This window comes from Eubalaena glacialis, chromosome 8, assembly GCF_028564815.1.
Source record: "Eubalaena glacialis isolate mEubGla1 chromosome 8, mEubGla1.1.hap2.+ XY, whole genome shotgun sequence".
NCBI classification, from domain to species: domain Eukaryota; kingdom Metazoa; phylum Chordata; class Mammalia; order Artiodactyla; family Balaenidae; genus Eubalaena; species Eubalaena glacialis.
This window is the reverse complement of record NC_083723.1, coordinates 113,991,225-114,018,530: the sequence shown is the minus strand read 5'-3', so window position 1 is coordinate 114,018,530 and position 27,306 is coordinate 113,991,225. Positions and strand designations below refer to the sequence as shown.

The window sequence follows — 27,306 nt, the reverse complement described above, 5'->3', positions numbered from 1 at the left end:
TACATACTGTGTTATCCCATTTATATGAAATTCTGGGAAAGGCAAAGCTATAGAAACAGAAATCAGATTGGTGGTTGCCAGGGATTGGGGTAGGGGATAGACTGTAGGCTGGCACAAGGGAACTTTTTTTTTTTTAAAAGGGTTATTTATTTATTTATTTATTTATTTATGGCTGTGTTGGGTCTTCGTTTCTGTGCGAGGGCTTTCTCTAGTTGTGGCAAGCGGGGGCCACTCTTTATCGCGGTGCGCGGGCCTCTCACTATTGCGGCCTCTCGTTGCGGAGCACAGGCTCCAGACGCGCAGGCTCAGTAGTTGTGGCACACGGGCTTAGATGCTCCGCGGCATGTGGGATCTTCCCAGACTAGGGCTCGAACCTGTGTGCCCTGCATTGGCAGGCAGACTCTGAACCACTGCGCCACCAGGGAAGCCCCAAGGGAACTTTTTAGGGCAATAGAAATGTTCCATATCTTGAATGTGGTGGCAGTTACTCATGTCAAAACTCATTGAGCTGTATGTACACTTTAAAAACAGGTGAATTTTATCTGATTGAATTATTTGGCTGAATTTACCTGTCTGAATTAAGCCTGGCTAAAAAAAAAGAAAAGAAAGAAGGAAGGAAGGAAGGGAAAGAAAAGCAAAAGCAAAAACAAAACAAAGCAAAACAAAAGTATATATATATATATATTTTGAAGTGGAATTTTCCGCACCAGATGGTGAGCTGATTTTAAATTCTGATAGATAAGGCTAAATCATCCACCCAAACGGCTATACCAATTTACACCTCCACCACTAGAATCTGAGAGTGCCTATTTTCCCATACTCTGGCGCAAATGGATATAATCAATTTTAAAAAATGTCTGTCTATTTGATCGTGAAAAACCTTATGATTCTTGATACTTCAGTCATGCACTGCTAAGATCTTATCCTAATTGGTCTCTCCACTTGTAGTCTTTTCTCTCTCCAAATCATCTAATATATTGTTAATATAGGCCTTTCCCTAAAAGGGCCTAAACGTGTGTGGTTCTCTCCAGCTCTGCTTCAATTCGATTCTGCAGGCGCCTTCTGCAGGCCTACTACGTGCGCGGTTTGCGGGTTTCCCAAACTCAGAGCATCCTGTATGTTCGTTTCGCAATGACCTGGACAGGAGGCAAGACCTCTAGACGGGAGACAGGATGGGTAGAGCTGTGTGCGCCTTTTCTCGCCTCCTCTACTGCGCGTCGAGCTCCTGGGAAGGGAGCCCGACCTTTCCCTCGCTTTGTCCCCGAAGGCTGTCCTACCAACGCAGGCGCCCCACTCACACCTGCTGCCCCGCACAGACTCGAGCCAGAGGAGGAGCGAGAAGCCCGTCACGTTCGCGCCGGCCAGGTTTTCCGGCTCTGACCCCTCCTCGTGGGCCTCCCTCCCTGCGAGCGCCCCCGGGGGCGGGACGCGCCGGGCCATCTGGGCGTCGGACCCGGTGTTCCGCGCGGGTTGCGGCGGCGCCGGCCGCCGGCCGGGCCCAGGCCTCCAGCGTCCCGCGCGTCCCCTCCCAGGAGGCGGATCCCGGGGGCGGGCCGGGCTCTGACCCCGCGCCGTGCAGCCCCCGTGCGCCCGCGCCCCGCGCCTGCCGCCGGCAGCCCCGCAGGCAGGAGCCCGGCCGGCCGGGAGGTGGTGCTCGCCTGCCCGCGCCCGGGCCCGCGCGTTGCCGGGCAGCGGCTTGGAGGCTCCGAAGGGGGCGGAGCGGCGAGGCCGGCGTGCGGCTGGCGGCCCCCGTCCGTCCGCGGTTCCGGCCCCCGGCCAGCCCCCGCCTCGCCGGCCTCCCTCCGCGCGGGTGCGCGGCGCCCCGTCCCAGCAGCCGCCGCCGCAGCGGCCGCCCCTCCCGGGCCTGAGAGCGCTGAGCCGCGAGGCCGGGCCGGGGCGCCGACCGGGACAGCCGGAGGCGCGGCGCCGACGCCGAGGCGCGGCCATGGAGGGGAAGACCCGCGCCGGGGTCGCGCTGGTCCCGGGGCCGAGCGGCCGCGGGCCTTCCGCCCGCCGCGCCCGCCGCCGCCGCCGCCGTCGCTCGGGGCTGCTCCTCCCCGGCCTCTGGCTGCTGCTGCTGGCCCGGCCGGCCTCGTGCGCCCCAGGTAAGCACCGCGGAAACCCTCCGGCGCGACCCTGCCTTCCTTCATTGCTGCTCTTTTCAAAATCCGGCTTTCCCCGCCCATCCTCTTTTATTCTCCAGCGCTCCCTCGCTCTCCTTTCTTGAGATGCTTTTCCATTCTTGTTGGGCCCAGCAAATAAAGACACGCAGAAAATAATACGAAAAAGCAAGCGGGTTCTGGCCAATCTTGCTGAAGGTCTGCAAAGCTATTCTGTTATCCAGGGAGCCTGTGGCGGGTCTGGTGGCTTCATCTCAGAATGTGCCTTTATTTTCCCTGCAAAACGCAGGCACTGGAATTGTATTTGTGCATGGCTATATGAATGTGGTTACATCAAATTTTTGGAAATACTTTATTGTCGGGGCGAAGGGGTACATTCGGTGTGTTTGCTTGAAAACAGTATTGCATTACTCTGGGTGGCCCTGCGTCCCCCCAGATGCAGGCAGCTGGCGGTGTCCCCCAGTGCACCAGGACACAAAGAACATTCAAAGAGTATCTCTTGGAAAGCGCCCTGGCCATGGATCTTTCCAGGGAAATAGCTATTGCTGTTACTTCTGCAAAGGCATTAATACAACGGACTGTGAAAATATTGTGATTCTTAAGTGTCAGGGCATGAAAGGAGTAAGGGTTGGTTTTATAATAGATGCAGTTTACTGACTGTTAGCGTGGAATTAGGAGGCATGGTTTATGAAGAAGCATGTGGGCGGGTTTTGTTGTTGAGGAAATGATTTAATTCATATTGCTTCTCTGAAATGTTTATTTGTCCACCCCGAGCCTACACACAGGATGGTCTGGAAACCATCTCTGAGATGACATGCTGCAAGCCAGTGATTGCCCCAGCACACACACACACACACACACACACACACACACACACACACGACCACTTTGGGGGCAGGAAAGGTGGAGTGAGCAGTGCGCAGAGCTGCTGCACACTGAACAAAACCAGAAAGCCGTGGAAGCAACTCCAAATCCTCCCTTCTTATGGGAGCAGTGCCAGAGGCCTGGCAAGTGGCTTTGGAAGGAAATGGAACACATTTGAAGGTGTCCCTGGCCCCCACTGTCGGAATTATCACCAGTGCCACATAGAGGATGGGACAAAAAAGCATAGGAAGGGACTTAAGGGATCATAGAATGGAACTGCTCCTCTGACGGAAGAGGAAACTGACAGAGAAGTGACTTGCTCAAGGTCACAGGCTAGTTGGTGAAGACTCATCTCTTTTCCATTCTCCTTACGGCTCTTAACCCGTGGACTTATGCACACCTGAGACCTCCTCAGAGATTTCCCATAGCTGGGTAGAGCCCTGCTCAGGGAGTCACACCAGAGCTGGGGGGACAAAATGGGTCTCTTTCAGGCAGTACACAGAGAGTGCAAACAGCTTTGTCTGACCTAGCCCCTCAGCTCTCAGTCCTGCCTCTGAGTGTTCTAGCCTGTGTGTCCAGAGGAGCGGAGACCCAGGGCTTTCCATGAGAAGAGGTAATCATGAAGAGGGCTCTTGGCGTTAGTCAACAAAGCAAGCCCATCTGATACTCATGGATTCATCTGCTGGCGGACACGGCAAGCTAATTGTTCCCATTTACTGAGTGCTTGCTGTGTGCCAGGCGCTGCATTTTACTTACATGATCCAATCACGCTCATTTTACAGGTGAGAAAACTAAGGCTTCAGGAGTTTAGGTTAGTTTGACTCCAGACTCTACGCATGTAACCTCTCTTCAGCTTCCCCATGTGAACATGGCTATCTGGATGTGCTGCAGATGTTGTGGATGATATAAGTAATTCTCTTGATAAATGTAGAATAAATGGAGCTGTTTGTACTGTCCCTCCATAACTTTCTCGTCAGGACAAGTCTGTTCCTGTTCCCCCTTAACCCCCAATACAAATATTCAACCTGGTGACTTGAAATTATATTTCCGCTCTAGAGCTGACAGCACGGAAGCAGAGACTTCATCATTTCACGGGTTGGTGTATTGGGCTCCCCTGGTTGAGGCACGCAGAAAATAATAATAATAAAGCTGCTTCTAGGCTGGATCATAGGATGGAAACTGAGAAGGGGAGGGACACAGCGCCTGTCCTCAAGGATCCAGGTGGAGACCCAGGGCAGCGCATAAGCAGGTGCAGACCCCTGCACGGACTGTCCCCGGGCAGGAAAGGCAGTGAGTGAAAGGGCTCCTTAAGGAAGACCTCTTAAAGGTGGCCCCGATCCACTTGAAGGCTGAGAGGAGTGATATTGGTGGAGGGTGGCTTCCTGATGTAGGATAGCTGGGCATGGTGAGTGGCAGGTGGTTCTGAAGAGATGCTGCAGTTCAGTCCACATCTTGTCTCTGTGCCACCAGGACCCTCTGGCTCCTCTTCCTGAGTGTTGTATTTTCAGCATTGGAGTGGGGCTGGGGGAGGCTTTGCCGAACCTGCCGTGGTGGTTCTGTTTCTGAAGAGTAAGTGGTATTAGTCAGAAAGTGGCATGTCTTACTCCTGCCTTGGGTCTCCTAGGTGAGGCTGTAGTCCCTTCTGTGGCTGCCTGCAAACTCTCGCCTCCTTCCGCAGGTTTGTCTTTCCTTGTTAACTTTTGTTAAATGGAGTCCACCCTCCAGTTGGTCCCCTTATTTCAGTCTTTATTTAAATTTATGTGTTTTATTGATTTCTTGTCTATTTCTATTTCATTCAGCATTTTGATTGTGCCCTTTTTTGTTTGCTTGTTTAAACATTTATAAGTTTGGTCTTGTGGAAACAAATAGTAATATTTTGGACTTGCTTTTGAATGGAGTCCTTTTAGGAGATCCTACATCCACAATGTTAAAAGAAAGGATTGTGCCCTTTTCTTCATCTTATTCAGGGATAAGTCTTTCTTAAAATAAGAGTTATGAAATTGATAACTTCGGAAATTATTGGAAGGTACAGAAAACAGGTATCCATAATCCCATAAGGTATAGCTAACACTGTAAGTAATTTTGTCTTTCCTTTGTTAACATTAAAAAAAAGCAAACTGAATTATACGTATTTACTTTTTTCACTCAATATTTAACTTAAGCATTTCCCTATTCATTAAATATTGTTCAAAAACAGTTTCCATCCTAATAATTTACTTAATTATTCTCTTATTTCCAGCTTTTTCTGCTGTTATAAATAATGCTATGATGAATAGCTATGTAGGTAGGGCTTTGTCTATATTTCTTTGTGTGTGGGCTCTGCTGGGTGCCTAATACATGTCTCAGTAGGTGGTTGTTGAATGAATCAACTTTTTATGTAAGGCTGTAATGCTGAAATTAACCCAAGCAGTTTATGCAGTTCACTGTTTCACTTCATCATAACCAGCATTGAATATTATTTTTAAAACTCTTGTTGCTTTAATTTTTTATTACTTTTTAGTTGAATTTTTTTAATATAAATTTATTTATTTATTTATTATTTTTGGCTGTGTTGGGTCTTTGTTGCTGCACGCGGGCTTTCTCTAGTTGTGGCGAGCAGGGGCTTCCCTTTGTTGCCGTGCGCGGGCTTTTCATTGTGGTGGCTTCTCTTGTTGTGGAGCACGGTCTTTCTGGGCTTTCGGTGCATGGGCTTCAGTAGCTGTGGCAGGTGGGCTCACTAGTTGTGGCTCACGGGCTCTAGAGCACAGGCTCAGTAGTTGTGGCGCACGGGCTTAGCTGCTCCGCGGCATGTGGGATCTTCCTGGATCAGGGCTCGAACCCGTGTCCCCTGCATTGCCAGGCAGATTTTTAACCACTGCGCCATGAGGGAAGTTCCTTGAGTTGAATATTTTTTGTGTATTTTGTATTTGTATTCTGCGAATTTTCTGTTTTTGCTTATTTACCTGTGATATATATATATACACACACACATATATCTTTAAAATTTTTCTTTATATATTAAAGATAGCAACCTTTTTTTCTCCTTTTTGTTGTGTTCTCCCCCTCCAAATGGATTTTCTTTTAAATTTTATATAATCTTGAAATTTGATTATTTTGATTAGCAAAATCTGCCATTTTGTTTTTCTTTTTTTTCATTGCATTTGTGCTTCATGGCATGTTAAATTTTTATCTTACTTAATGCACTATTTTATTATTAGCTTTTTGAGGTGAATATTGTTATACTTTTTGAGTGGTTTAGTATCCTATAAACAAAGACTTAGATAAATGTTTCGAAGGTGTGATCCCTCGAGCCTCTTGGGGAGGTGTGGGTGCTTGTTAAGAATTTAGATTTCTGAGGCTCATCCTTGACCTACATTAGAACCTTCAGTGGTAGTAACTGGGAATTTTCCTTTTTAACAAGTTCACAGCTGATTTTTAGGCACTTTCACCTTGCAACCAATGATCCAGATACCATAAACCCCTAATTGAAAGTTAATGGCATTTTGAGGATATACCACTTAATATCTTGCAATTGCCTTTTAACTATTAGAACAATTGATTTAAAATCGTGACATTGAAACTGTTTTAGGTTATAACTTGTTTGCTTGGTTGTCTTTGGGTTGAGAATCAAAGGGCATAGAGGACGTCATTTTAAATCCTCACCTCCTGGCCCCTTGGGAACAGCTGCTGCAGTCTTTGTCAGGAAATGCCTCATTTAATCCTGAAAACAGAACCCAGTCAGGGGTTGTGAAAAGTCATGGGGGACCTGAGAGCCACAGGTTTTCTCTCAGTGCCTTGGGTGCTAGAGGCAGCTAATTACTGTAATTATAATTACACTAGGTTGATTTTCCCAGATAGGAAGATGCTGTTCTGACTGATCTAATTTGTTTCCAAGTTGTGACCACCCACCTTTCATCTGCAGCTCACTGTGACATGATTTCTGTCTCATGTGCTTAGGCAGCATGATTTGTTGGAAAGCACATTGAACTGTGAGTTAACAAACCTGAACGTGCTCTTCTCAGCCAATGACTTGCTGTGTGACTGTGGATAGGTTACCGTGTCCTGGGTTATTTCATCAGTGTAATAAGGGGTCGCTGAGATGATCTCCGAGTTCCCTTTAGCTCTTATATTTCAGGTCCACAGGTTGGATACCTTGGAATGCACTTGTTATAGCAACTGTCCTGCTTCTACTGAATGTTTGTGAGTGTCACTGTCTCACTGTCCTGTAGATGTTCTAGCCCAGTGACCTACTGAAGGCCATTGTATTCAGTTCTTCTTTTTTTTAAAAAAATCCTCCTCCACTCTTCCCTCCTGCATCCCCACCCCCAGGACACCCACCGTGTCCATTTTCTCCTGATCCCTTGCATCCTAGATCCCCACTCCCACCCCACCTCATAAACCTAGTACCGAGAGCGCAGGCTGTGGAGTCAGACTCGGAGGCTCATGAGAACCACGGGAGCCCCTACAGGTGATTAAGCAAGAAGGAAGTGATGTGACCAGATTTGCCACCTGTAACTTCATGGTGGCGTGGGATTGATGGAAATTTTGAAAACATGTATAAACTTGGTCATGTTTATAGGCTTCAAGGAAGAATCAGTAAAGGTACAGTGGTTGAAAATTTAAGAAAGAGTAGAAGTAACTGAAGGATAATTCCCCCAAAGTGAAGAAGTTCCTGTGGGCAGGCTGGCTCACCATAGGGAGCGGGGGAGAAATAATAATGGGGGAAGAAATCGGAGGGGACCGGGGGAAGGTTGGGAGTGAAGCCTAAGGTGATGGGAGAAATCTGTAGTGTTGCCAGCGCACCTGTGATGCCGTTTGTCCTGTAGCATCTGACTGGCCGTGTGTGGCCAGGGAAGGTGGGCAGTTGGCTTGAGTCAGGGTTGGGAATCTTGGGCAGACGCGGTGAAGGGCCAAGGGGAGTGGAGGGATCTGTGGTGGGGCTGCCGCGGTGTGGGGTCTGGGCTGGATGGGGAAGGAGGGGAAGCAGTGGATAGAGCAGTGGGAGAAGGACTGAGAAAGGGGGTCCAGGTGAGATCCCAGAGCCAGGGGTGGTAGCAGTGAGGTGGGGGAGGGCTGGAGGGATTGAGGTTTCGGAAGTGGATCGACTCTGGTGTTGGCCTTGGTTAAGGAGCCCGGGTCGGGGTGGCTGCGGGAGGCCGTCGTTGGAGTGGACCGTGAATGCAGGCTTCGGGGGAACAACCTGTGGCTGCTGAATTTGCCGGGAGTGAGGTGAGAGGACCGCAGGCTGGGCGCAGAGTCCTCAGTGAATGCAGGGAAGTGACCGCCGTGATGGGGCGGAAGCGGCTCTTTCGTCTGCCCACCCCTCCCTCCATCACCACTGCCGCCACCCCCATTCAAACTCCCACCATCTTTTCTTTTCTTTTTTTTTTTAATTTTTAGTTTCAAATCCTAGTTTTTCCAGGTTTTTTTTTTTTTTTTTAATTTTTATTTATTTATTTATTTATGGCTGTGTTGGGTCTTCGTTTCTGTGCGAGGGCTTTCTCCAGTTGCGGCGAGCGGGGGCCACTCTTCATCGCGCTGCGCGGGCCTCTCACCATCGCGGCCTCTCTCGTTGCGAAGCACAGGCTCCAGACACGCAGGCTCAGTAATTGTGGCTCACGGGCCCAGTCGCTCCGCGGCATGTGGGATCTTCCCAGACCAGGGCTCGATCCCGTGTCCCCTGCATTGGCAGGCAGACTCTCGACCACTGCGCCACCAGGGAAGCCCTGGAGGGATTCACTTTAGGGTGGAGGAGAGCAGGAGGAGACACGGGGCTAGACCTGGGGGCAAAGATGGGCTGAGGGGCTGGTGACTGATGCCCCGTTCGTGGGGATGGTGGACGAGGCCCTCTTCTGAGAAGAAGGCAGGTGTGAGAGGGGCTCGGGAGCTTGAGGAAGTACCACTGGTCTCCGGAGGAGATCGAGAGGAGGTGAGTGGACGAATCGCCGGGCGGCGCACGGCCCGGCTGCAGTTGGGAGGCCTGTCTCGGCAGCAGGCCGGGCAGGCGCGCTCTGCTTGCCTTTCCTGCGGCCCTGGTGGCCCAGAGCCTCGGCGGAACGTGAGGGGGGTGACAGCCGTCCTGGGCGGTGGGTGGCACGTCTCGGCGGGAGGTCAGGGCTCGGGGGCCTCCTGCTCCTGGTGACGGGCAGGCGTTCGCGGCCCTGTGGAGCCATTGGGAAACTCTCCCCGCTCCTTTGTTCTCGTGTTGGGACCTGGGGAAGGAACCCTTCATCACCGTGGTTTTGGGTGCTGGGATTAACTTTGGAGCCAGACAGCCTGAAGCGCTGCTGTAAACGCTGGGGAGCCTTCAAAGGGGGAAGATGCGCGCGCGCACACACACACACACACACACACACACACACACACACACACAGTCTTCCACAGCCAGCTTCTAGGGGAACTTGCACCGAGCCCAGGAGACAGGTGTGGACGGGGTGGGGGAGGGGAGGTCGCACGTGCTGCGCGGAGCAGCCTCAGGAGCACCCGCAGGAGTGCATTAGAAAGGCACGCACCCAGGTCCCGCCCGGATCTACTGAATCTACTTTTTAAGGGCCTGCCTTGGTGATTTGTCTGCACACTAAGGTTTGAAAAGCTCTGGCCTAGGCAGTGTCTCCTTGAGGTTGGGTGCATTTCCAAGACTTTTGGTGGTTGCCTGTTAGTGGGGAGTCTTTAGCTCGTAAAAATTCAGGTTTCAAGTTGGTTGGGAAAACTGAGGGAAGGGGCAGCTGCGGGTTCAGAACTGGGCTGGCGTCTGGTGGGACACGTCGCTTAGAGAACTGCTCCTGCTCCGTGTTTCCCCTCCGCCTGGGCGTGTTTGGAGGCCTTTCGTCCAGCCCTACATTGCCCTGCAGCGATCTTGGTGGTGACAGCTGAGGATTACAAAAGCACCTGGAGGCAGCTGAAGCAAACAGGTGTCAGAAGTGAGGTGAACGTGGAAGCAATTCAAGTGCCCATCAACAGACATGAACAAAATGTGGTCTGTCCATACAAAGGACTTATTATTCCTTCTTACAAAAGAAGGAAGTTCTCACACAGGCTGCAACATGCATGAGCCTTGACATTAATGCTAGGTGAAGTAAGACAGTCACAAAAAGACAAAAACTGTATGACTCCAGTTTTGTGGTATCTAGAGTTGTCAGAATCACAGAGACGGAAAGTAGAGTGGTGCCTGCCAGGGGCTGAGGGGAGGAGGGAAGGGGGAGTTAGTGTTCAGTGGGAGCAGAGTTTCAGTTTTGCAAGATGAAAAGAGTTCTGGAGATTGGTGGCACAACAGTGTAAATGGACTTAATGCCACTGAACACTTAAAAATGGTTAAGACAGTAAATTTTATGTTATGGGGGTTTTTATTTTATTTTTTAAAAACATTTATTTATTTATTTTTGGCTGCGTTGGGTCTTCGTTGCTGCGTGTGGGCTTTCTCTAGTTGCGGTGAGCGGGGGTTACTCTTCGTTGTGGTGCGCGGGCTTCTCATTGCCGTGGCTTCTCTTGTTGCGGAGCACGGGCTCTAGGCGTGCGGGCTTCAGTAGTTGCGGCACGCGGGCTCAGTAGTTGTGGCTCGCGGGCTCCAGAGCGCAGGCTCAGTAGTTGTGGCGCATGGGCTTACTTGCTCCGCGGCATGTGGGATCTTCCCAGACCAGGGCTCGAACCCGTGTCCCCTGCATTGGCAGGCGGATTCCCAACCACTGTGCCCCCAGGGAAGTCCCTTATGTGGGTTTTTAAAAACTACAGTTATTAAAAAACCAAAGTGAGGCAGAGTAGGAACTAGCTGGTCGGGTATCGACAGAGCTGGGAGCCACGGTGGCCTGGGGGCAGGGCAGGAACACAGGACAGGTGCTCGCGTGGGAACATGCAGGCTGAGGCAGCTGACAGGCTGGGATGGAAAGGCCTCTGCAGACCATCAGAGGCCAGATCTGATGGGGGCAGGTCGGCAGCTGGTGGGTAGGACAGCAGTCACATTTCCTGCACTTGGCTGTGTGGCACCATCAGGGATCTCCAGGCCTCTCAGCCTCAGGACCACTTCACCTCACGTCACCTCATCCCTCATCCCTCACTTCTCACCTCACCTTTCCCCTTATGCTTTATCTCTCACCTCACCTTACCTCATCCCTCATACATCACTTCTTACCTCACCTCTCACCTCACCTCACCTGTATTGTTGAGAAAGCCATTTGATGGAGGATGAGATGGGGATGGCGCTGGGGAAGGGGACTCTAGGAAGGGGTTGGAGTTTTCATCCTGGGCCTGAATAGAGTCTTAAGAATTTATAAAACCAGATTCTTCTTCCTCGCCCTTGGAATTGGGCTTTTAAATATTTGGATGCATTTTCAGACTTACAATAGTTTTATTTTTTTTTTCTGATTGTAAAAATGGTATGTGTTCATTACACTTATGTGTACTTTCTGTTCTCTCTGCCTAGAACATTCTTATCTCAGATATGATCTCCATGGTTTACTGCGCCCCTTCCTTCAGGTCTCTGCTCGAGTCTCACGTCATCAGAGAGGCCTTCTCTAACTCTATTTTCAAGAAACAGCAGCCCCTCCATAATTCCTTGCACCTGACCCTGATTTGTCTCCACGGCGCTTATCACCATCTTACACGGGTCTGTTTATTCTCCGTCTCTCTCCACTAGACAGTCAGCTCCGCCAGGCCAGACTTGATCTGTTTGGTTCTGAGTTGTTTGTTTACCTGTGCAGCAAATCTTTCTGGAGCGCCTCCTCTGGGCCGACACTGTGCTGGGCCCTGGGGATGCATCAGTGAACAAAGGTAATTACATGATGTGTGACTAGGTGATAAATGCCGTGAAGAAATGGAGCAGTAAAGGGCTTGGGAGTGAGGGGCTGAAGTGTGAATCTGGGTGGTGAGGGAGGCCTCGTGGAGAGGGTGACTGTATTAGCTGCTGGGGCCTCCGTGACGAAGGGCCACAAACCCGGCGACTTAAACACCAGAAGTTTATTGCGGCACCGTTCTGGTCGCTAGACGTCCCAGATCCAGGTCTGCAGGGCCGTGCTCCCTCTGAAGGGCAGGGGTGGGGAGGATCTGTCCTGGCCTCTCTGCTGGATTCTGGCAGGCCTTGGCTTGTGGCAGTGAAACTCCAGTCTTCACGTGGGGTTCTCCCTGTGTGCATGTCGGTATTCAAATTTCCCCTTTTTATAAGGACGGTCATTGGATTAGAGGCCCACCCTACACCGGCATGACCTCATCTTAGCTACTTACATCTGCAGTGACCTTATTTCCAAATAAGGTCACATTCTGGGGTATTCGGGGTTAGGACGTCAACCTGTGAATTTGGTGGCGGGGACGTGGTTCAAGCCATAACAGTGACATTTATTCTAAGATTTGAAGGAGGCCAGAGGGTGAGGCAGACAGGTCTTTGGGGGGCGGTGTTCCCTGCAGATGAAGCAGCCAGCGCAAAGGTGGGAGTGTACCTGTGTGGGGGGATGGGAAGGAGGCCAGTGCACCCAAAGCGGAGACATCGGGGTGGGGAGTGGGAGGAAGTGGGTGTTGGGTGGGAGTGTCATAGGTGTCACGGGACTGGTCATCACCCCAGGTCAGGTGGGAATTAGAATGAGAGGAGTGATGTGACGAGGCTTAACACGTCAGACTTGTTGCACATTTAATGAATTCTGATGGTACAAAAAGATGTGAGTTAGAAAGTGAAAATCACCCCAGATCCCTCCACTCAGAGATAACCACTATGACATTTTGGTGTTTCTCCTTTCAGACTTTTTTTTTCACACATATAGGCACACACACATACACGTGAAGGAACAGTGCCGTCTTCTACGTGTTGTTTGTTTGCTGACTCGCTTTTTGTCACTTCACACTTTATCACAGAACCTTTCCCTTGTCAGGAAGTATAGATCCGCATCATGATTTTACTCAGTGTTGTGGATATTCTATACTTTATTTACCCGGTTCTCTATTGATGGATAATTATATTGCTTTCAACTTTTGCTGTGATAAAAAACACTGCTGGGCTTCCCTGGTGGCGCGGTGGTTAAGAATCCGCCTGCCAATGCAGTCTGGGAAGATCCCACATGCTGCGGAGCAACTAAGCCCGTGTGCCACAACTACTGAGCCTGCGCTGCAGAGCCCGCGAGCCACAACTACTGAAGCCCGCGCACCTAGAGCCCGTGCTCCGCAACAAGAGAAGCCACCGCAATGAGAAGCCCGCGTGCAGCAACGAAGACCCAGCGCAGCCAAAAATAAATAAATAAATAAATTAATTAAATTAAAAAAAAAAAACCAAAAAAACCCCACTGCTATGGGCATCTTTGTACATATATCTTGGCACACTTTTCCAATTATTTCCTTAGCATAAATTCCTGGAAATAGAACTGTTGGACTAGGCGGTATTCATGTATTAAATCTTGGTATATATTGCCAAATTGCTCTCTAGAAAGATTGAAGCAATCAACATTCTCTCTAGCAATGAATCTGAGTGCCAGTTTTGCTTCTACCTTTCCATAATATAGGCTGTTACCAATCTGTATTATCTTTGCCAAACTCATAGGTAAAAAATATCTACTTTAAAAAATATCTCTTTTGCATTTCCTTGCTTGTTAGTAGGCACTCAGGCCTTTGATTGAGGTCCCCTTTGCGTTCCTTTCTCTGGTTTCCCTTGCAGAAATCTCAGGGCTGACCTGGGAATAATAATACCCAACAATTACAGAGCACTAGCCGTGTGCCAAACATTGTGCTAGGCGCAGTGTATCATGTTTAATCCATACAGCAACTCCATGAGGTAGGTACTATTGTTATCCCCATTTTACAGATGAGGAAAATAGAGGTTAGAGAGGTTCACAAACTTGCTTAAGGTCACACAACTAGTGCGAGTCCTCCTCAACCTGGGAGTTTCCTTCGCTCTGGGTCCATGTTAGAGAATGACTCTATGATCTCTGCCATTGAAATGCCCACTCACAGGCTTTGCTTGCTTGGTAGAGTGAGCTCTGTGGATCCAGAGCTGCAGTCAGAGCCACCTGTGGCCCCTCGCCAGCCCCCTGCCTGTGTCAGAAGTCCTGGCTGTGAAGGCACACCCAAGGCCGGGCACAAAGAAGAAGGTGCTCACCAAATATTGGTTAAGAGAAATGAAGGAGGCAGGCTTTTGAAAGTTAGGGTATTATGTGAGGGTGCCATTTTGTTTTACTTCAGCAGATTAAAAATTTTAAATTTCAAAAATAGAAAATTTCAGAAAGTTAAAATTCATGTTATGAGCCCATATTCCATATCCTCCAGCAGAGAGGGTAATCGTTTTCCTAATACCAAGTGACATTATCTTACTGCATTTCCTCTCTCTTATCATGTCCTGGATCATATCCTTGTGGTTTTTATAATATTTCTACTTTGTTTCAACTGTACTATTTTTCTGTAGCTTGTTTCTGACAGCAGAGTGTGTGGTTGTGATACATCCTCTTTATTAATAAACTGGTGTACACCACTGGTTTAAAAATCAATTTCTCATTAACTTTGAAATTTTGGTGGGAGGAAATCGATACCTTAAAATAAATACATTGTTTGAATCCCAACCAGTGCACCAAGCTGTCCTACTTCCATTGTTTTATATGCCCCTTGAGCCTTTTTAGTTCTTCATAAAACACAGCGTCTTAACACCCTGAGTTCTTGCCTGGATCTGGTGTTAAAGTTTAACCTTCTAAATAATTTCCAGAAATCTTAGGCCTGAAACTGTTCTTTTTTTTTTTTTTTTTAAATCACAGTGTATATAGACTTTGACCATTGACATCCTTCAAGTTCCTCTTCTCCCTCTTCCAATTTAGGGTTCAGCTCCTCATGAGAACAAAACAACATATAATTGCAGAATATGTATTCTATCAGTTAGGATAAACTAGATGTGCTGCAGAAACAACCCTCAAATCTCAGTGGCTTTCAGTTTGTGGCTTCTGGCTTCACCATGCTGGTCTTTCCCTTTATCTCTTTCCTGCACCTTTTGAATCCGGTTCTTGAAATTTTGCTTTCTTGGATCCTATGTTTTCTTCCATATTTGTCTTGGGTTTCCAGTGCCAGAATGCATGTCTGCAGGTAGACCAGATGTATGGAGGTCCCATTCATTCACACATGCATGCATTATTCAGCTAACACTTTTTTGAACACTCACCACCACTTGCTGAGTGCGATGCTGGATGTGGGGATACTGAGATAAACATGGCAGTCAGTCATGGCCCTGAAGGAACTCAGTCCAGTAGGAGAGAGAGTCCTATACATAAATAACTATCCAGCAGTATGCTAAGTGTTATAATAGAGGACTGCAGTGGTGGTATAAAGAAGTCAGTAACTGGTAGTAAATGCAGGATGGAAGAACTGTGTGGGATATTTTGTTTTAAGATGGGATGTACGATGGAGCATTCTTTTAGTGCTGAAGGGGAACATTGTTTCAGTTATCTGTTACTGCATAACAAATCACATCAAGATTGAATGGCTTAAAACAATAATGGTATTTTATTTCTAGTGATTCTGTGGGTCAGGAATTTGGACAGGGCTCAGGTGGGTGATTCTTCTGCTTCATGTAGCCTGGCCTGAGGTCACTGACTTGGCTGAGTGTGGTTGGTACTGGGACTGGGCTGGAAGGTCCACGAGGGTGTCCTTCACATGTCTAGTATCTTCATGCTCTTCCACATACCCTCCCTCTCTCTTCCCGTGTGACTGTCTTGGGCTTTCTCGAAGAGAAGTGGTCTCAGGGTAGTAGGTTGTCATATTTGGCTTCCAAGAGGGACGAAGCAGAAGCTGCCGGTTCACTTAAGATCTGGGGCTTGAAAGTTCCCCTGCTGCATTCTCTTGGTCAGAGCAAGTCACAAGGCCAGCCCAGATTCAAGAGGCGGGAGGGAATAGGATCTACCCATTGGTGGATGGAATAGCATGTGCTTATGAATTGATGGTGATCATCTTTGGAGATTATCTACCACAAGCACAAATTGGTTGAAGATAATGGGGAAAAAGGTACAATTACCAGGGCAAGTTCTCAGAAGAGACAGAAATAAATGATAAAAGCAATAGGAATTATAATAGCTAACCAACATTTAATGTGCACTTACCACGTGCCAGGCATTCTTCTAGCCACTCGACATGTATTAATTGCATTAACTTATTTAGTCCTGGCAACAACCCTATCAGCTACAATTATTAACTCCATTTTACAGATGAGGAAACTGATACACAAGGAGGTGAAGTAGCTCGCCTTAGGTCACACAGCTAGTAACTGGGAGAGGAGGGATTCAAACTCTGGAGCATTCTTGGACAGGAAGAATGGTGCCTCTTCCACTGAGACAGATGGGACAGAGGGAGTGATGGGTGCAGGTGTGGGTGGGTGCAGGTGAGGGGTGGGGGGATGATGCCATTGAGGAACTTAATGTCTGGTCGCCTCATTTCTTTTTGACAGTAGGATGGTCATCACTTCAGTGCGATGGGGCAGGAGCAGGTTGAGCTTTGTGCAGAAAGTGGTTTATAACTGTAGGGTCAGTGGACCATAGCAGAAGGAGTAGAGCAGGAAGCTGTAAAGTGATTGTGTGTGAATGGTCGAGGGCCCACGGAGGCGAGGGTCATTTGTGTACAGCAGCACCCTCCCTCAGTCCTGTGGGGATTTCTGCAGCAGGGTTGTCAAGTAGAGAAGCTACATCTTGGGACTCGTTCCATAGTGGCTCTTTCAGCCCATAAGAGTATAATAGATCTTTTTTTTTTTTTTAATTTTAACTTTATCTTGATGTATAGTTGATTTAATAGATCTATTTTCTATCCAGCTGCTGCTATGATTGCTTCAGTCTTACAAGATTTCCCTGGTGGCTCTCAAAAAGCAGCATTTCCATCAATGATTTGAAAAAAATCCCCCTCCATTGACCCTATAGATGTTTCTTGCCCTTTAACTGGGTGCCTATTTAAAGTACCCTTCAAGTGCCAAACTTCAAGTCTTGAGACAGCTTTTAGTACAACTTAGAATTGGATTTCAGCCACCTGCTGTGCCCCCAGAAGAGACTCTGCTCTTTTTGGTGGGCTGGGGGGTGTGGACATTGGCTGTCACCCAGGTCATAGGGAGGGGGAGATGGCTTCCGCTCTTGCGGTCGTGCTGATGGCCTGCATGGGACCCGTCTGGTTATGAAGGCACTGAGGGAGAGGCTGCATTGTGTGTCCATCCATTCCCTTTAATTGCCCTTGTTGTATGGCGTCTGTAGTGCTCTTGCAGTTTCCCAGCACTCCGACCAATTATGTTCCTGGAGACTTTGACTGATTCATAGGAGTATATCTTCATAATAGTTTGATCGCTTTGGAAAGTCCGGAAGGCACCTCCACTTGTCTTCTTAGTTCTACAGTGCCTTAGAAAGCATGTCTTGAGAAAAGCACGTTCCATGCGGAAGAAACATCTCTACCTCCAGGAGGGCTCTAGATAAACTCCCGTGAGGTGCCTGCCACTGCTGCCTAGGTTCCAGCCTGGGTGTCTGGGAGGTTCAGCCTTCTGCTGGGATTGGAAACATTTTAGTGTGTATTTTCTGACACATCATCTGTACTATCTCCCATGCCACAGAGTTCCAGGGGTTAATTCTGTTTCTCCTGGACCCTGGTAGCCCCCCTCAATTGGTCAGCCTTTGAGCAATTGAGCCTGGGACATCACTCTAATTCCTGCTTTGATTCACCCTATCTTGGATTAACTTTTGAAGCTTCTGACCAGACCAGATTTTATCCATGTCAGGAAACTGGCAGTCTTTTCTATCTTTGTCCTCTAGTCCTGAGCACTGACCTGATACAACACAGCCATGACATTTGGAGTTGAAAATTATTAGTCCTTGAGTGTTTAAAGACGGATCATGTCTGGCTCAGAGACACAGTTCCCTACACAGTTGCTCTGTGATCATCATATACACTTTGACCCTGCAGTTTAGCTCTTTAGAATTTACTAGCTTATAACTCTGACAGTAACATTTATATAATTTTATAAAGAGATTTGTTAATGGATCATCTAATCAAGAAAAAAATGTTTCTAATTTAACATAAATTTAAATAAATCTTATTTTGTAACCAAACATTCAAGACATATTTCATGCTGAAATAATTGATAACCAATGTCAACGTTAAAAATGATCATAACGATGATTACATTTTCTGCATTTATAAAATCTGGGTTCTAATTGCAGGCTTTTTTTTTTTAATTTTTATTTATTTATTTATTTATTTATGGCTGTGTTGGGTCTTTGTTTTCTGTGCGAGGGCTTTCTCTAGTTGCGGCTCGCGGGGGCCACTCTTCATCGCGGTGCGCGGGCCTCTCACTATCGCGGCCTCTCTTGTTGCAGAGCACAGGCTCCAGACGCGCATGCTGTAATTGTGGCTCACGGGCCCAGTTGCTCCGCGGCATGTGGGATCTTCCCAGACCAGGGCTCGAACCCGTGTCCCCTGCATTGGCAGGCAGATTCTCAACCACTGCGCCACCAGGGAAGCCCTAATTGCAAATACAAAGACTCTTTGCCCTGTGCAGTTTGGGCCTCTTGGCCACACACCTTCATTCCCTTTTCCTGCGGTGGGTTCCCTGTTAGAGTCACCGGTATTCCACAGTGCCCAGCACTAGTAAATCAGTGAGTGAATGGATGGATCAGTGGTACTTTTTCTAGTTGTTTATGGTCATGATTTCTGGTAGTCTTTTAGTTTTGATTGTTGGCTAATTGCCAAGAGGGAATACATTAATATACACCAGGTTTTTATAATACTACTAAGGTTGTTTGGTTAAAAAATTATGGGTTAGAACTTTTGGCCACAGTGCAAAAACAAATGTGTACTTCTCTAATAGTGTAACTTACGTGCCTACCTGAACAGGAGCAGTTTCTGAGCTCTGCCACATTGTTTGGGTCATATTGGATTGTTGCTGAGTGATCCAGAAGTGTCTGCCGTCTACATTAGTTAAGGGTGACTAGGCAGAAGCCGGTCCTCTCTGGAGCTGGGAGAGGAAGAATAGCTGGTGGGAGAGTGAGGCAGCAAGAAACTGAACGGGGGAGGGAGAAACACAGTTTTAAAAATAATCCCGGGCAAAGCTGTTGTCATGGGAAGTGTGTGACAGGTTGTAAAATAGTTCCTGAATCACAGAACTTTACAGCTGGGAAGTTATGTAAATGTTCATGTGTGTGTCAATTTCTACTTCTGTGGCCCTGACAAGATGCCCCAGGGCCCACACCTTCAGGAACCAGGCTGTAGGAGTCGGAGACTGTTCCTTTAGGGCACAGCCAACAGGATGAATTTCAGCCTTTATTATAATTCTGTTCAAGATTCCAATTCTGGGGGGAGAGCCTGGGGCTTGGGTTAGGTGCCCATCCCTTGACCATGAGGGAATGGGCATCTTGGGTGACAATGGTACCTCGATCATGGTGGAGGGAGTGTTCCCCAAAGCAAGACTGGGGGAGTGGGTGCCACGCAGGCTGAAGCTGCAGATGTCCACTCCTGTGGCCTGCGTGTGCGTCACATGCCCACTCATGCTCGGCACATCTTTTCACCTGTATACACACGTACTCACAGGGAAACATGCGTGTACGTACACCCAGAGGAAGACATTCAGGCAAAGATGAGGAAGGACAGAAATATGTATTAACAGACATTTTCACAAATACAGCATACACAAAGACACGTGAGTACATAAAGAAGCCTCATGTGTACAGGTGTACAGGTTAATAGCAGTACATACACCGATACACCTATAGATAGATACATGGAAATAAATGTTTAATTTTATAGACAAACTCAGGAGTCCATGCCTTTAGCAGAGTGCCTGGGTGCTTGGAGATAAAATGCGTGGGGGAAGGCAGGCTGAATAGTAGAGGGTGGAAGAGGGAGAGAAAATAGAGGGACAGCAGAGATAAGGTCAGGGCAGCAAGTGATATGGGATGCGAATGGGGTCCAGAGTTACATGCGTTAACAACGTAGTTGGCTGAGATTTATCAGTTGACTTTGGGTTTCTGCTTGTGTTTTCGTTCATGGGCCTTTTGGCTCTGTTCCTAGTCAGCGTGTTCACTAAGTTCATTTGATCAGAAGGGCAGTGTGATGCCACAGATGGCAGTGTCCTTGGTTTGTTCAATCTTCATTTTTCTTGATCTTCCTATAATAGTGGAGCAGCCTTTCGCCCCTTTCCTGCCTCATTTTCTGCCTCTCCACCACACTGCTCTGGCCATATGGTCATTCCCCTAAGCGGAACTACACTGAGTTCTTTATGTCTCAGTGCCTTTGCACATGCTGTCCCTATGCTGTTCCTTCTCCTAGAATGCTTTTTCTCTTCCTCATTTGCCTGATTTTTCTCCCTCCTCAAAAATCTCAGCCCAGATATCACCTCCTTCAGGAAGCCTTCCAGAAATCCCAGAATGGTTTAGACGCCATTGGTCCACATGCACCCCTATAATGGCACTGACCACTCTGAGCAGTATTTGTTTCATAATTAGATTGGAAGCTTCTTGAGGGTAGAAAAATGGTGCATTTTTTGTCTTTGTGTCCTCACTGCCTAGCACCATGCCTGGCCCGCAGTGAATGTTTGTTGACTACTTAAATGGGTGATTGAAGAAAAGAATGATCCTGTCAATGAATGTTGAATGGATACGTGACTGTATGAGCGATTGAGTGAACCAGAATAATGACTCAGTGAATGCAGTACCCTGGACTCATCAGCCGCTTCTTAAAGCTAGACTTTCTTTTATCTTTCACTGCCGCTTCCTCCTTCTGAATCCTAACTCAGAACTCTTTTCATACCCTCTTTTCTTTCTTAAAGATTTTAATCAGTATCTTGGCCCTAGGAGTCACCTCTATACATTTGAGCCTAAAAACTGCGTCTTTGTCCCAGACCTAGTCCTTGAACTTAAACCCCTGTGGATGTTAAATGTCATTTTAAATTTAATACTGTCAATGTCCAAGTTTCCTGCATATCGTTGATTCCTTCTGTCTTGGGGTAAGAAAAGTTTATTTGTCTCTGATTATAAATAATACTCATTTATATATTCTTTGGAAAATATGGAAATATATTTAGAAGAAAATAAACAGCTTTATTTCTACCATCTAACAATAACTATAGTATTTCATGAACAGTTTGATATGCGTCTTTCTCATCTTTTAAAAAATGTACATACAGGTATATATAATAGACTTTTTCATAAAATGGGATCATACTCTGTATAATTTTCCATATTGCAATTTTCATCTTCTTATAAACATTTTCCATGCTATTACATATTCCTTAAAATATTTCTTGATGGATGCATAGTAGTCCTTTGCAGAGCAGAATTTTTCAAGCCATTCTTGGTTTGGTATCTATATTGCCACTCATCCTTGCCATTTTATACAATGCTCTGATGAACCTCTTTGTACATAGATCTTTGAGCTTCTGGTTATTTCCTTTAGGATGGGTTTATAGAAGGAGAATAACTGGGTCAAAAAGGAAAAGCCGTGTGTGTGTGTGTGTGTGTGTGTGTGTGTGTGTGTGTGTGTGTGTAAACCAGAATGCTTTCCAGAATAACTATTCCAAAATATGCCCTCTGTTTGGGGATTTTAGAAACAGATTTATAGTTTGTGTAGTTCAGCAATTTTCCAGAAGGAGAATACCTGGCCAGGACTATTGTTTCTTCCCAGCCGTGTTGTCTGGTTATCTTCTATTTCATCTCATCATGAACAGGTGTTCACCCATAAAGGGGTCACTACCCTGTGCATACCTTTCAAGATCCAGAGCCCAGGAGTCAGAGGGTGTTTGGCGGTGGGAATCTTGGCCACACCGGGGATGTGATCCTGGGGGACTGAGGGTATGATCTGGGGGTGGGAGGATGGGAGCTGGAGGAACACAGGCTCTTTTCTGGAACATCCCCTTTGCTCAGCCTTCAGGGTCCAGCTCCAGCTCTCTTTCCTTTGTTAAGCACCTCTTTCCTGACCCTTCTTTGTGCCACAGCTGTGTTCATTGTCTCTATTTGACTGTTCCCACCGTGTATTACAGTGATTGATTGGTTATCGTGGTAAGAATACATAAGATTTACTCTTTAACCATGGTTAAGGGTACAGTTTTGCAGGGTATTAAGTGCTCCCGTTGTTGTGCAGCCATTGCCACTGTCTAGCTCCAGAACTTCTCATCCTCTCACACTGAAACTCTTACAGCGGCTTATTTTTAATTTTGTTTTTACTGTCACACTAGGAGCAACTCGGGGACAGGGACAGTGTCTCCAGATCCCAGAGGTCTGGTGCTGTCTCTGGCACATGGTGGGGGCCTGTCAGTGTTTGTATGAAGAAGTGGAGGAGCCCCCCGAGGGTGCTTCCCAGGAGCGCGGCGTGGGTGGTGACTTAATGAGTCCTGGCTGATCTGTTTGGGGGTCTTTCCTGTGGCGTCATCAGCCTCTTGGGCATCGCAGCTCGAATGCTCCATGGCTTTGTTGTCTCCTTGTTCTCGCCCTGGGTTGCTGGATCTGCCTTCCGTCTGCGGCTTCTCCTTTTCCCCACCTTAGTCCCCCATCTCCTGATCTCACACTGCTCACTTTCTTCTGCGCTACACGAATCTTCCTGTGGTTGGTTCTTGCTTTTCTTTTCCCCCAAAGTTCCTCTGCTGGAACTTGAAAGTTTATGATTTATTCATTTATGATTTATTATGATTTATTTATTTTGGCTGTGCCAGGTCTTAGTTGTGGCACGCGGGATCTAGTTCTCTGACCAGGGATCGAACCCGGGCCCCCTGCATTGGGAGCGCCGAGTCTTACCCACTGGGCTACCAGGGAAGTCCCTGGTTCTTGCTTAAGGCCATCTTTTCCCGAAAATTGAGGAGCTCTGCCTGGTCCAAATCCCTTCCTGGAGAGGCAGAAGCTTCAGTGAGCCAGGAAGGGTGGTCCGAGACCTCATCTGGAGGGGAAGCTGAAGTGGAAAACCCACTCTGGCATCCTTTGGGAATAGAGGGGCCCAGAGGCAGAGAAATTCCCTGAAAGACGTAGGGGAGGAAGCAGACCATTTTTGGCCAGAGGGCAGGCGCCCGGGGAATTTCCTTTGGCTGTTGCGGAGAGCCTGCGTCTTGGCAGGGGGTGGATGTTAAGGATGCCAGGCCAGCTTGTTCGATCAATGCCAAACTGCTTAGTCTGGCAGTTCAGGTCCTCAAGAGTCTCACCCCCTCTTCCACCCTGTCTCCCATTACATGAACGCCTGAACTGCCCACCTGACCCAGGTTAATTATGCCCCAGATGGGCCCTCTGCGTTGTGCGTTTAATATCTTACTCATGCTGTTTCCCCCAGAGGCAACACCTGCCCAGGCTTCCCCAGTTTGCTAAATTCTGACTATCTTCAGAGCAAAGTTCAGTGTTTATTTTTTACTGACAGAGTTCAATTGCACAAATGTCTTCTGCTTCATATTCTTTTAGCAGTTTCTGTTTATTACATCCATACTACATACAGGCCCTTGTTAAGAGCTAATTTTAATTATTATTAATCTAACTTTCTCTGCATACATCCTATCTCTGTGATTAGATTATTGGCCCCTTGCTAGCATAAAGCCTTGCACATAGTAATATTATTTCTGATCACTAGTATAATATTTCATTGAAGCTAGGATGCCATCAAGAGTGCGATGGACCAGTTATTTTCTGTACCTCTGAGGAAGAAAAATCATGAAGAAAAAACATTGCCACTTAAATGATGGCACACCCTTGGTTGCAAATGCATCCTAATTTCAGATATCTTAGAATGTGAAAAAAAATGCTCCTTTGAATGGATGAGTCATAATAGATGTGAAATAAGTGTTTGTTTAGTTTATTTTGTTTCATGTGTGTGTATTTGTGTTGTGTGGAAGACAGATGAAATTACAGGAAGGTCTTGAAATTTTATTTCTTGAAAATTTAAAATTAAAGTCCCATGGATTCTCTTTTTGGGAATGTGAATCACGTAACCTCCCCTTTTGAATGTAGCACTACATTCTTTCCTAAGGTGGCTTTCCTCATTTTACTTCACTCATGTTTTCTTTCATTTTTTTTGTTTTTCACTGTGGATTTTTCAGCTTGTTTGTTGTGAGGTTTTTTTTTCGGGGGGGGGCGAGGGCAGTGCTTCATGTAGGAAGGGTGACGCTTTTTCTTTTTTTTTAAAGCCTTATAGGACCTTTTAGAACTCTTCTTCAAGGAACCAAGAATCTTCTCAAGATTATCACAAAGTGACAAAAGTGATAAGAGTTAGTGTCTCTCAAAGTGAGAGAGTGGTAGTGTATATATGGACATATATACAGTACCAAATGTAAAATAGATAGCTAGTGGGAAGCAGTCGCATAGCACAGGGAGACCAGCTTGGTGCTTTGTGACCACCTAGAGGGGTGGGATAGGGAGGGTGGGAGGGAGGGAGACGCAAGAGGGAAGAGATATGGGGACATATGTATATGTATAACTGATTCACTTTGTTATAAAGCAGAAACTTAACACACCATTGTAAAGCAATTATACTCCAATAAAAAGATGTTAAGAAAATAAAAAATAAAAAAATAAATTACCAAAAAAAAAAAAAAGTGTCTCTAATGCCAAGTGCAAATTTCAGTGGGTGAAACATACATTTCTAGACTAGCGTATAAATATTTTGCTAAAGTGGCCCATTAGGTGATTATTATATTAGTGGCTGGTTAGAGCTTCAGGCCCTGGGAGTTCACACCAACAACTTACGGTTCCTACTCCTTTACTCTGAGTGAGCTTCATGAACATCACTTGATATATAGAGTCCTTAACTTATTCCTAAGAACGACATTTTTCTCATTTTACTAGCTGAGAAGAGCAGAACAAACCTATTTTCCCTTTCAGGTTCCTGATGATTAAAATGCTCACTTGCCTTTGTCTGATTCTTTTATGTGCTTCATCTTTTTTAAAAAAAATTAATTAATTAATTAATTAATTTTTGGCTGCGTCGGGTCTTCGTTGCTGCGCACGGGCTTTCTCTAGTTGCGGCGAGCGGGGGCCACTCTTCATTGCGGTGCGCGGGCTTCTCATTGCGGTGGCTTCTCTTGTTGCGGAGCACGGGCTCTAGGCGCGTGGGCTTCTGTAGTTGTGGCTCGTAGGCTTCTAGAGCGCAGGCTCAGTAGTTGTGGCGCACATAGTTGCTCCGCGGCATGTGGGATGTTTCCAGACCAGAGATCGAACCCATGTCCCCTCCATTGGCAGGCGGATTCTTAACCGCTGCACCACCAGGGAAGTCCCTATGTGCCTTCTCTTGTTTAGACCTAGAGCCCCGAATTCTTCTTTTCCCAAGCCATATTATGAATGATCATACTGATAGCTGGCATTTTGGCGGGATGGCTTGCCACGTGTTTGTTCATTGGTTCTTGACCTTGTGCGCATTAGAATCATCTGCAAAGTTTCAAAATTCCAGTGTGTACCCAGAAAGTTCAGTCAGAACCTCTGGGAGTGGGGCCCAGGCATCAGTATTCTGTTCAGAGCCACAGACGATTCTGATATGCAGCTAAGGGTCCCCTGCGTTGTCTTAGTCTATTTAATGACACACTGGAGCGTGTGTTCTTTTCCACATTTTATGGATGGAAACACTGAGGACAGGATTGATCAACCCAGCATTAGTGGAGATTCAAACCCAGTTTGTCTGATTCCAGAAACTGTTCTTTCAATACATATTAGTTACGCTTTGGAGCCAGACTGTTTGATTAAAACAAAGCAGTGGGGCTTCCCTGGTGGCGCAGTGGTTAAGAATCCGCCTGCCGGTGCAGGGGACACAGGTTTGAGCCCTGGTCCAGGAAGATCCCACATGCTGCGGAGCAACTAAGCCCATGTCCCACAACTACTGAGCCTGCGCTCTAGAGCCCGCGTGCCACAACTCCTGAAGCCTGCGCGCCTAGAACCCATGCTCCCCAACAAGAGAAGCCACCGCAATGAGAAGCCTGCGCACCGTAACGAAGAGTAGCCCCTGCTCGCAGCAACTAGAGAAAGCCCGTGCACAGCAACAAAGACCCAACACAGCCGAAAATACATAAATAAAATAAATGAAAATTAAAAGAATAAATAAATAAAAACAGTGGCATCCTGCAATATTTACAGAGGTAACTCTGTAACATCAGTTCATCAGTACTTTTAAATTCCTGGCTATTGTTCAGGCATCTATATTGTGTTCCTTTTTCCTGTAGTTTGCTCATCAGGACGTATAGAATTTCTATCAGTTCAGGAGTGTTTTCCGATTAGCATTTGATTAACTCAGTCCCTGAATGATCCCAGAGGGATGATTTGTTCAGTTTTTGGCACTTTGTTAAAAGGTGTACTTATTTGGAGTCAGTTGTTCTGTGGAGAGAGCAGGTGTTATCATCTAACGAGTGGGTTTATAGCTTAAGCCCGTGCAGTTGCTCATTTGGGAGCTGCTTGAGAAACCGCGGAGATGGACGTAAACTGTCCCCTGGGCCAGCCTCGTGAGTGCAGAGCTAACAAGAGGAAGTGCGGGGAGAGGAGGTCAACTGTACATTCCAGGAAATGCCCAGGGAAGGGAAGGGAAAAAGAGAAATAGTGCCCGGAGCAGCAACAGGGTTAAGGAGAGAGTGTTCCAGGGAGAGAAGGCCTGTGATGGTAGAAGGCGAGAGAGAAGATCTGAGGAAAAGGGAGAGACGAAGAAGCCGGTGGAGGGAATGTCCTTCAGAGCCTGCATTCTGTGATGCCATTTTTTGGGTTCAGGTTATTCGGAGGAGAAGATGTGTAGGTGGGGGAGGGGAGAGGCACGCCTGACCTTGGGGATGAAGGAGTGATAGGGAGGTAACTGTGGCGACGAAGTGGGCTGAGGTGAGGTTGAAGGTGGCAGGGACCTCGTGTGCTTTGCTGCTGATAGTTTCAGCAAAGTAGGAGAGATTATCTGATGGGGGTGTGAGGTTTCAGCCCCAGGGGAGGGCAGGAGCGCAGCAGCTGCGTTGGGGACCGGATCACCCAGCAGTGACATCAGCACAGTATTGGGCCAGAGCTGGGGCGCCGAGGCCTTCTCAGTGCAACTGGGGATGGGGAGTTCTGCACAGGAAGGTAAACTGGAAGAGATTATTCTTCCATAGTCTTTAAATGACGAGTCCCCCTACGGCGTTCAAATATAGTTCCGATCCCAGAGGTAGTTTTCATACAGCTTTTTGAGAATTCATCTCATAACCCAAATTTAAGCTCACAAAGTGCATTCTCTTTTCTTGAAGACTAGTAAAGCTAGACAGAGGGAAGACTGTAGGCAGCCTTTCCTTTTTCTAACAGTTTAGTTGAGTGGCTTTAACTAAGTGAGCGGCTTAGCGTGAGTGTTTGGATCTGTTAGAAGTGTTTTACGGGTTTTACAAATTTGATAGAAATTTAGCTTTTGAAATTGTTTGTATTTCTATCTCTACTTATCTATCTACATGTTTACTTGTAACTAAAAGTATAATGTA

General features: G+C 47.1%; 2 protein-coding genes across 3 annotated transcripts in view; one reads left to right on the top strand and one right to left on the bottom strand.

Annotated features, from left to right (window-relative positions):
* KIAA1549 (KIAA1549 ortholog) overlaps nucleotides 1-27,306 on the top strand; it is a 161,021-nt gene that overhangs the window by 16,710 nt on the left and 117,005 nt on the right. The window lies entirely within an intron of this gene.
* On the bottom strand, nucleotides 1,039-1,947 carry LOC133096646 (skin secretory protein xP2-like). Its single transcript, XM_061198262.1, has one exon. The coding sequence runs from the start codon at nucleotides 1,945-1,947 to the stop codon at nucleotides 1,039-1,041; it is 909 nt and encodes a 302-aa protein (XP_061054245.1).

What these genes read in the sequence shown, in the direction of transcription:
- LOC133096646 (XM_061198262.1), bottom strand. Translation starts at nt 1,947, where the DNA reads ATGGCCGCGCCTCGGCGTCGGCGCCGCGCCTCCGGCTGTCCCGGTCGG.